We start from the raw sequence: 11,378 nt of genomic DNA on the forward strand, positions 1-11,378 counted from the left end.
TTATCAAATGTCCTTTGCTGACGATGCCTAATTAGTGATTTAAACTTTTGAATAAACTGATTTTACCAGGTAAAAGTAACGGCATAAAATAGTTGTTTTGTTTAAAGCCTACAAGGTGTTTAAAATCAACAAGAGTCAGTGCCCGAACGTACCACGAGAAACTAAAATGACTGAATACCCTGGCCAAAGTTTCCTCAAGTTTGGATTCAAACTTACGCACACAATAATAAGAATAATAATAACCAAATAAGAATCCGAAAGTCCGAAGTGATAACTTTGCTACTGATCACGAGCAGAAGACAAAGTTCTCGTATACTCAAGTTTTGCAAATAAGACGGTTTCAGTGTGGTTGCTGCAATCGCCCTTTGTCCAATTATCCTCACGCTTTGAAAATATCCAATAAAATAAAAGACAAGCGGGGGAGGATTCAGAAATTTCCCATTAGAGCGGAATTACTTTGAACCAGTCAAGTTTACGAACGATTAAAATGTTTTCATAGCTGTACTGTGTCTCTTAGATACCTTTACAATATAGCGTCCGCTATTCCCTAACTCCTACTAACGTCATCACGGTATATTTCTCAGCATACGTACGGCTGCGCGTCCATAAGATGAAGTGTACAAATCAGACAAACTCTGGTTTCCATCGCTTAGTTTTTAAAAACGTTTGCCAAGCAGACATTTGTGTAGCAGCAATTCATCGCATAGACATAATTTTGCAATCAATCACAAATAAAACCTGCTCTCCGCGCACTACTTTTGATATTACTAAGTTATAAAAAGGGGTTCTGGTATATATTGGGTTAAGATTGCCCGTGGGAAGTTTGGAAAACATTCAAGAAGCTAGTGGCAACCACAACGTAATCAATTATTTGCAAAACTTGAGTATACTTGACATCTGTCCATCACTATACTATAAATATCACCGTGATTTTACTCAGTTGGTCAGAAGCAAAGTTATCACTTCGGCCTTGCGGATCTTTAGGTTTGTTCCTAATAGCTGTCTTTGCTTAGTGAAGGTGAGTGGAGAATAGGAATGGTAGTTCTCTCCATATATTCTCAGAAACAGTGAGAGCACTGGCGATTGAACAGTCTGTTTGATAACAGGAGTCTCGCCGAGATTCGCTTTTTGATTCGAACTGTTTTTTTTTTTTTTTTTCACATCTTGTTGGGTCGAGCCTATCACAAAGTCATCTCGGAGAAGTAGTGCCCACTGGAATAAAAGGTTGAGGTCTCATGTAGTACTACTGTCTCGCAAAATAAGTTGAAATTGGCCAATCGCTTCACCGAGCTTATTCTCGCTGTTGGAAAGCAAAACCATTTCTTCAATTCTGTTTTAAGTTCGTACGTCTTTCAAAGAAAAAACGATATTCTAATCTCCCGGCATACTACAATCGATAAATAAGTTAGTTCTTGATTTTAAACACCAGGATTTGAACCCAGCAATTTTTTTTGCCATCCACCTGCCTAAGTGTTAATCGCCTGGTTTAATCAGTTGCATCAAATACCATAGGACACTGAACATGCCCCAGTAAGCCACGGCTTGGCATTTGCTAAAGCGATTATCGCGCGCGTTCACACATATAGTTAACTTTAATGGTTTACAATACAACAAAGGAAAACTAGTGTATTAAGAAAACTTTATGGGGCTACTTAGATTAATATACGTTTTCAAAAGGTTTCGTTGTTGAATACGGGCGCTACTGGAGGGATGGAAGCATTCAAGCCGACTCGTCTGTGTCGTCGCGTATCAAGAAATGGTTCATCACACCACTAAACAAAAGTGCATTGTTGTGTTTTGTGCTGAGGGAGTTGAGCCGAGACTTGGCGAAGATGACTTTTTCATTATCGGGAGTTTGTAGGCGTGTGCAAAAGTTCCATTGCGAATGAGACACTACTCGTTTTTTTTTTTTTTTGGCTCCTCTTCGCCTTCCCCGTTACTGTTTTATAGCGGCGTACTTTAGAGGAAGGTGCGCGCCGTATTTTTTAAAATTGCTTTCTTTGTTTCTTATCGCTTTAATTGCAATGAAATGTACTGTCTGTTAGTCAGTTTCAGCCGCTTAATGCCCGTCGTTAGACGTATGCCTTCGCCATTGACCTCCACTGGGCCACGTTTTGAGCGACACGGTAACAGTGCTTTAAGAAACTATGTAAGTCGTCCTTGGTCCTCTTCGGTTCCTTGAGTGTCCCCGAGGCGTCCGGAACGTAATGCGGGTTGTCCAATGGTTATCTGTTCTTCTCGCTACATGACCAGCCCAATTCCAAATATGCCATAGGCGACCACCCATTAAGTAAATTGTTTTCAACTGTACGTCTAACCATGGCAATTCTTGAAACTGGATTGATTGGTTGATTGATTTATTTGTCTCCACCTAATATAAATTTCACAATGACTTTATACCGCGGATCAGCAACAAAGCTATCAGTTCAAACTAGCAGATTATCTGTTCAAAAGAGTTGTCTGTACCGACTCAAGGTGAGTGCTACAGGTTGAAAAGTTCTTTCAATTTATCCTCAGTAATCAGAGCAATAATCCGTAATCTAGATCATCACAAGAGTAGAATATAGCATATAGAATATAGTAGAATATGTGTTGGGACTGAATACATAAAACGTAATGCAGCTACAGACTGACTGATAATTTGATTAAAGGACTAATGAAATCTGTCATGTGGACCTATTGGTATTACCAGCTTCCAGTTTAAACCAACCGGGGTGTAATTTTTGATAAAGAAAGCGGTCCTATAGCTTTTTAAAAGCGCTAATGACATGGACCCTTTCCCTATTTTGAATTTCCAATGTGGGTTAGTTTTGTTTTCGGAACAGATCATTCTGCTGCAGGTTCAATGTTTATTTGGTTTGAAGAACGGACTAAAAAAAACTGTCATGTCGGACCTGATGGTGTCACCAGCTTCAGTTTAAAGTGTCCCTAATCCTAAATTTATTTTTGCATAATGACAAGAAAATTCATAAAATCCTCACGTTGCTATGGACGTTTAAACTCGCGATGTTCTCGTTCACTATCGCGCTGTGAGAGGTCTGGGTCCTAGCAAATTGATGACGTCAGCCGGGGAACCGGGTTGTTTCTTCGTTGGTGATCATCTACCCACGCAAAAACTCCACGTTTCTCCTGTTAATTTAGTACGAGTGAGAAATGTCATGGAGTAGTTCAAATTCTGGGTGTTTAAGCGATTCAGAGGCCTTGGATTATATTACTGACAACGACATTGAGACCGAACATAATTAAGAGTCGAATGAGTGGATTCCTCTGGGTAGTTTGCACTCGTGTCAGACGTCACAAAATCAAAGTCAAATTCCCCTCGAGTGGGGTGAAAGTTTTATTTCTTTCCCCATATCTTGAGCATATACAGTGATGGTTAAGTTCCTTGTCAATGGATCCCTTGATATAAAGCGTATTTCTTTAGTACATGTATATCGGTTAGAATTTAATACGTTCATCGGAGGTCCGCTGCTGTCTGTTAGCCAGTGGATGATGGCCGCAGTGATTGAGCTAGGTTGTATTTCTATCTGGAGTAATGATTGATCTCGAAAGCGCTCCTATAGCTTTTCTAAAAACAAGGACTGATGATATGGAACATTTCACCAATTTGAATTGCCCCGGAATTGCCCAATCTGGATCATTTCTGCTGTCGGGACAGAACATTAGGCTGGATAGATTTCTAAATTATACCTAATTGGAAACCAGGCTCAAGAGTATTTTCCTATTTGGAGAGATTTTAATAGAACTAATAGAGAGAATTGTTACAATCTTCTTTGAATGGTTTCGATTTCGTTTAAGGTGACTCGACCCAGTTATTTTTTGCCGGTACCACCCTACTTTGAAGCTCTCTGATATCCCCACCTTTACTTTTATCGTAAGTGTAACACATAGAATGAATAGCATATAGATCAATCTACAATATAGCAAAAAAAATTTGGCGATCGGAGTAAATGTCACGTGGTTATAGTGCCACGCCCCTTTCAGGTCTGAGTCGAAATTCTGCTGTTGCCGGCTTTTTTTCGTAGAAATCTCTCGGCTACACATAGTGCGCATTAGTGCCTTGCGCTGAACAGAGTTTCAACAAAATCGCAAAGACCCAATTCGAGAAATTTAGCGCTTTCCAAATTTAGGTCATAATTTATGTAAAAATGATAAGCAAACTTTACACGATTATATCTAATAAACTATGAGATTTATTCCATTATTTTGGGGATCTTTATTACAGATGGGTCCTTGCAAGTCAGCAAAAAGCTTTAGGGCCTTGTAAATGCAGGCGATTTCGAGCAATGCAAACATATAGAAATGATAGTTTTAGCTATTTGTTGACGCTTGTCAGCGTTTCAGAGTCCTTCTCACAAAAAAAGTATTTTCTTAAAAATTCGTAGTTTTTTTTCCTTCAAATTTTTTCAGAGCCACAATTGATTAACGTGCTATCCGGATTCTGAATTTCATGGTCATTGAAAAACTGTGACATTATCTCCTATAAGCCCAAACTTGAGTAAACATTGAAGATTTTTAGCGTTTTGGCTGAGTTTGTGCTTTGGGAGTTTTCTATTGTTTCTAGTCTGTCATGATACAGCATTCTTGTTCAGCACGCGTGCAATGTCCAATGAGTCCATTCGGAAGTCAGGCAAGCGTGGTCATTGCACACGTGCTGAACAAGAATGCTGTATTATGACAAACTCGAAACAATAGAAAACTCCCAAAGCACAAACTCAGCCAAAACGCTAAAAATCTTCAATGTTTACTCAAGTTTGGGCTTATAGGAGATAATGTCACAGTTTTTCAATGACCATGAAATTCAGAATCCGGGTAGTACGTGAATCAATTGTGGCCCTGAAAAAATTTGAAGGAAAAAAAACTACGAATTTTTAAGAAAATAATTTTTTTGTGAGAAGGACTCTGAAACGCTGACAAGCGTCAACAAATAGCTAAAACTATCATTTCTATATGTTTGCATTGCTCGAAATCGCCTGCATTTACAAGGCCCTAAAGCTTTTTGCTGACTTGCAAGGACCCATCTGTAATAAAGATCCCCAAAATAATGGAATAAATCTCATAGTTTATTAGATATAATCGTGTAAAGTTTGCTTATCATTTTTACATAAATTATGACCTAAATTTGGAAAGCGCTAAATTTCTCGAATTGGGTCTTTGCGATTTTGTTGATACTCTGTTCAGCGCAAGGCACTAATGCGCACTATGTGTAGCCGAGAGATTTCTACGAAAAAAAAGCCGGCAACAGCAGAATTTCGACTCAGACCTGAAAGGGGCGTGGCACTATAACCACGTGACATTTACTCCGATCGCCAAATTTTTTTTGCTATATTGTAGATTGATCTATATGCTATTCATTCTATGTGTTACACTTACGATAAAAGTAAAGGTGGGGATACCAGTGGTACAAAAAATAACTGGGTCGAGTCACCTTAAATGAAAGAATTGTAACAATCTCCTTTTAATGGTTTCGATTTTGTTTAAATGAAAGAAGTTACTTTGGTAAATCTACAATCCTCCGATAAATACCAAGTTTAAAGCTACAATCTAATGATACAGCGCTAGAGAACAGAGGCTTCTTCGGATTATTTTTATGAAACCTTCTTGTGTAAGCGGGTGTTGCCTTGCTCAAATCCGCATCTTTTTTCGAAGAATTTAAGGAATAGTGGGGTAATGTTTTAGATGGGCCAGCGCTCTTCAACGTATTTTGAAAACATTTGTTTGGCCTTTTGGAAACTGTATTTTTAAGGATTGTTCTGAGAATATTTTGAGGAGAGAGTCAATCTTTGAACATTTTAAATTGATTTAAAGTTATTGTCTCGACCTAGAGTACCGGGAAAATCTACTAATCCTTCGCAGTGGCCGGTTTTAGTGCCTGGTTTGTAGTAAGGATGCATACCGAGTATCTCAAGTGATAGTTTGCGTATGGCAAAATTATTACGTTTGATTTTCGGACAAAGTTCGCTTCAAGCACACAATGGGTTGAGAACGGCAAACTTAAACATATGTTGCAGCAAAATCCTTGATGTTTATGTACAAATTTGCACTGATATTCTGTGAAGAGACAAATACAAAGGTCATACATTATGTTTAAAGCGGGTTTTTTTCGCGGTCTCGTATGGTTCCAGAATACCGGCAATGGCACTGGTATCTCTTTTAGCTCTCTTGTTGCCCATGAACCCTGCAACACCAGGTCAACTTTCTTACGTAACCCTCGCTAAACTATAATTGTTTCGGTGCGCTGTAAATCGATCCACTTTTTAGAGCAACTACTGAAAAAAGAGAATTCGCGTTGTTTTAAAACCCTTTAGGTTGAGACAAACTATGGTAAAAATGTCCATGAAGATCCAATAAAAATCATTTCACAGGCACTTTAAATTTTAGTGTTACCTTTCATTGGAAACCTAATTTTCCGCCGAGCTGTTCCTTTACAAAAAAAAACTATTACTCCGTACTCTCTCTTTTAAACTAGTCGAACAGATCGTCATTGCGAGGTCTCCTATCAAGGCGTTTGTTGTCATTTGAGCTCGGACACAAGTATGGTTTATAGGGAAATATTTTTAATTGCAAGCTGGTTCACATCATCTCCCATCTAATCTCCGTCTTCCTGATCTTTTGTATTCCTCAGACATGGCCATCCTGAAATTCGCGTTTCTTCTTGGTTTAATGGCGCTGTTTACCCTGATGGAACAGACTAGGCCTGTTGCAGGTGAAAGCGGGGGAGGTCGATTGAAAAAACTGAGAGCCAGGGTAGACGAACTGAAAGCAAGACTGAATGCTACCGAGAAATGCGAACGTAAGAGTTTAGTGTTATTTAGTTTTACTGATATCGACTCAGGGAGAACCTTAGCAATGGAACTCTGTTGTCCCGAAAGATTTTGACCAGAAAAATTTTGCATTGACCCTCGGATGCAGGGGAACACTTAGCGCAAAAAAATAAATAATGGCACTTTTCGCTCCAGTTCACTCTCCTTCATAACTATATTGCTGTTTGAAAATTAACTTCATTGATCGTATAGTAGTTAGATTCCAAAAACCTACAAGTGTCAATGACAGTTGAATTAAGCAAGTTAGGAATCCATAATTCACACCAGGGAGCCATATTTTCGGATCGAAATAAAGACGAATTTAAAACTTGTTATGTTAAACTGGAACAGATTATTCAATAGGCCTTATCACGGTTTTCGACGCCATTTTGACGAGTTGGCAAACAGGCTTGAAATAACAGTGTTTGTATGGAAATCCGATGCCAAATAATTTTCATAAAACATCGCTTCTGAAAAATTCATGAATTGGAAACTTTTGGCACTAGGAAAAGGATTTTAAGAACAAAATTGGAGGGATGAAGCTGTGCCAGAAAGTGTCCAGTCGTGTTTTGAACTTTCCATGCATTTGTCTGTATTTTTTCCCGCGAACTATTTTTAGTAGCAGTTCACGGCTGGTTCGCTTACAGACAAATGTATGGAAAGTTCAAAACACGACTGGACGCTTTCTGTCACAGCTACATCCCTCCAATTTTGTTCTTAAAATCCTTTTCCTAGTGCCAAAAGTTTCCAATTCATGAAATTTTCAGAAGCGATGTTTTACTAAAATTATTTGACATCGGATTTCCATACAAATACACCAAACCGCGTGTTATGAAGGCGATTTCAATCTAGTCGAATTACATGCAGAGTGCGTGTAATTCAAGATGCAAGTAATATCCAGCAGTATTAACACGGTATTTGAAAGAATTCTCAAGATCCACGGCAAATGAAAGTCAAATGTCGCCAAAGATATATAAGTCCAAGAAAGTCTTTATGAAAGGTTTAGGATACCAAATACTTGGGAATCTGAACTTTATACAGTCTCATATTTTCAATTTCAATAATATTTGAGTTTTCATTTCTAAGCCGTTAACAGATATGGAGAAAACTTGGACACAAAACCACGTGCGATCCACTCAATGAAAAGCAACCCTTATGCACCTCCATTATTCCCCAGTATCTCTGTTAATTTTTAGCGGAATCCGATTTCAAACGTTCGTGACATTGTATGAATATATATGGCCATGTATCACCCGCGACCTTAAGCGTTAAATATTTTTCGTTCGTTTGAGCAGATTGAATCAGACCGAAATGATAATTAACATCACCTTGACGGACCTTTGTTTTGTTAACAAGAATTGTAAATTAATTTGAGAAGTAGTTTTCTATCAAATAGTCGATAAAACATCACGTGCAGTGGTTTTAAAACCCGATAAAACCTCCTCCCTATTAGTATGCGCTGTTTAATGTTTTTCTCGTGCTAATTTCCAACGTTCACAAAAGCATCATTGTTATGAACTCTCTTGACACACCCTTTTCCAGGAATGTTTTTGAAGCCGTTCAAAGAGATCGCAGCACGTGTTTTATCGGGCCTAAAACTACTCGGCTGTGCCTCCCGATAAAACACTGCTGCTCGTGTTTTAAACATCACTTACAGTCAACTGTATTTCTAAATTTAATCTTATTATAACGGTTTCTCCTCTCGTTTTATTTATATCAATACATGGCACTGACATATTTTTAATTGGGCGCAGCTACAGTTTTACACCACAACAGTCTACAGTAGTGACTTGTTTTTCACATTATAGAAGGAGTGAGAGATTTAGAGCCACAGCTGAAATTAATTCTTAGTAGAAGTAGCTGTGATGTGATCCATCATTGATATACCTTGCGATCAGGCACTACCAGAGTTTACAAGCCCATCCCCAGAACAAAAAGGTTTGGGTACTTCGTTACAAAGGGACAGTAACGTGAATGTCTAATTGATGTTTAAGCGTGATTAATTTACTTATGTTTAAGAGTTCTGTTAGGAAAAGTTATTTATTGTAACGGCCCATTGCTGTAATTTTGTCTATCTACATATTTTTGAACACTAATGCCCCACAGTTTACAGTGGTAACTGTTTTGCAATATATTTCCTTTTTGTGTTTTCGATCGTCAAACATGCCATCTTCCTATGAGCTCCAGTTTTCAACACTAATTCTAGTACAAGCAATAATAGGCCTTTTTACAGTTGTTTGCTTAGTGACCTGGCCTTGGATTGGAAGCGAGGCTGGGGTGACCATGTTTCAGATACAAACCTCACTGCTTTTCATATGTGAATGCAAACAAGTTGGCATAAGAACAGCATGATCTACTTATGAATAGCAGTGAGGTTTGTATCAAGACAAGGTTACCCCAGCCTCGCTTCCACTCCAAGGCCAGGTCATTAAGCACACAACTGCAAAATGGGTTATTTACCGGCGAGGTGGCCTCAACTATAAGCCTGGTGGTTTCTAGAGGTCACCTCGCCATACATTAAACTATGGATAAATTTTCAATATATTGGGAAAAAAGGCAAATTGATATCAATGTCAATGTAACTACTGTGGATAATACCTTATTTTGCTTAGACTGTCCTTGTTGTCAGCGCCAGGATAGACCTATTCGGCTAACGCAATGTTGTACCCAATTCAAATCCTTTGGGCATAAAATGTTTTGTTCCAAGTATTTCCATATCATTTAAATGTGAATGCTACATTATAATGCAAATGCAATAAACAAAGAATCTTAACGCCGGGGGATCTGAATAGGGTACAACATTGGGTTAGCCGAATAGGTCTATTGGGCTGCCCACTTGGCGGTTAATTTCCCTCACCTTTGATGGGCATAGCAGTTGCTATCATTGTAACATTATTTTTTTCAGTGAATTTTTTGGAACATTAAATCAGCTGTGTACTTGCACGTAGCCAAATATTTTATCTAAACAATGGATGGGTAGTAATCATTTCTATTGGGCCCATTAAACTGAGCTGACGCTTACAAGACTTGACCGCAGTTTTTTTTACAAGGTTTTAACAAATCGGAGGGATAGCATTGACTCGGGATATATTCTCATCGTTATTTAAACCTCAGATTTAAAATCATTTCGATTGTATAAATCCTCGTAATTTTTTCAATTGCGTCACTACGCTGAAATGTTCGTTCATGAAAAATATATTCAGAGGCAAAATTATACTGCAACAAGTTGTAGACTTATCGCGAGTAAATATGAACACATTCACTCTTATACGGTAAGATTATAAGATTCTACGATATTAATCTTATCCAATTCCACAATAGATAAAGCTTATCAACATCAGCGTTATCTCAGCTTTCTGTGAAAATGTTTAGTTGGGTAAACAACCTTCCGCCGGAAAAACTGTAAAAATGAAAAGAAAAACTATTTCAATGCGAGTGTTTTAGTAAACAAAAAGTTGCGGCAAATTGGTATTATATTATATTAAAGCAAAATTTGGCATTTATCTCATCTATACCACCGTATCACTTTGAAATTCAACATTATTTTGGTTTTCAAATGAGACATTGAGCTAAAGAGTCGAAGGTGCTGACAGTGAAAATAACACTTTTCCTCATGAAAAGTAAGAACAATGCAGATAATCACGGAATAACTGCAATTAGCTCCAGAAATTTAAAGTTGTTCGTGTAGTTTACAATTGCTTAACTATGATAACATCTATTTCAAATTTTATTTTCCTGGTTTCTTCTACCGTGTAATAACTCTGTAAAAACTATGTAGGAAAGATTTCCGTACTGCCCCATACATTAAGTACGTAATATATCAAACACGAGAAAGCGTGTTTCATCAGATATCCAAACACTAAGAAGTAGGTTGAAACACTGACACTTTCGAATGTTTGATATGGCTTCTCAAATGATTAATAATTCTTGGAGAAATTCAAGGCTAAATTTGGCAAAATGTTATGGTAATTAGGATCACATATCCAAACCACGGTCACGGTAGTGATTTTCTTTGTTTTGTTTTGATGAATTTTTAATGAGTTTGAGAATTGTACATGCACCACTGTCGTACTAACCCTCTTCCAAAAATTTTTCAGTGGATGAATTTTTTTTTTAGTCCAAGTTGTCTGCATGTATTTTTTTTTCGACGTGGAAGCTCTGCCCAATTTTTTATTTCCGACAGAACATCTTTTAATATTAAAGGCATGCAAAGCTTGGCACAGTTTAATTACAGTACCGCTCAAGGTGACAGTCTCTTTGGAGTCTCGATTTTCGCGAAATTCGAGTATCGCGGTTATCAAGAAAGAAATGAGCTACTAAAGGTATCGCACCTCATGACCTCATTCCCTTGTCAAGGAAACTCAGCCTCGTCATGTTGGTCTTTACAGGTGAACGCAAAGGCGAAAAGCGTGAGAAGTTCGAAGGCAATATAGTACGTATATTCGGTATTGTTTTCTCGGTCGAAGATAAAATCGTCTTGTTCAATTGACAAATGGATCGCGCTTCAAAGAGTTCACTGCCAGATTTACTTCCCAAAAAAAACACAGGTTGTGTTGGTCGTGAAATGCAAGGTGG

General features: G+C 38.0%; 1 protein-coding gene across 1 annotated transcript in view; it reads left to right on the forward strand.

Moving 5' to 3' along the window:
• Positions 1–918: 918 nt before the first annotated feature.
• Positions 919–11,378, forward strand: part of LOC146484259 (uncharacterized) — a 25,650-nt gene continuing 15,190 nt past the window's right edge. The window contains exons 1-2 of the mRNA XM_085105046.1: positions 919–1,018; positions 6,626–6,793. Coding sequence (XP_084961172.1) covers positions 6,628–6,793 — 166 coding nt within the window. The 5' untranslated portion in view covers positions 919–1,018; positions 6,626–6,627. The remainder of the gene's footprint in view (positions 1,019–6,625; positions 6,794–11,378) is intronic.

This window comes from Pavona decussata, unplaced genomic scaffold (genome assembly GCF_977016875.1).
Source record: "Pavona decussata unplaced genomic scaffold, jaPavDecu1.1 SCAFFOLD_36, whole genome shotgun sequence".
Taxonomy (NCBI): Eukaryota; Metazoa; Cnidaria; class Anthozoa; order Scleractinia; family Agariciidae; genus Pavona; species Pavona decussata.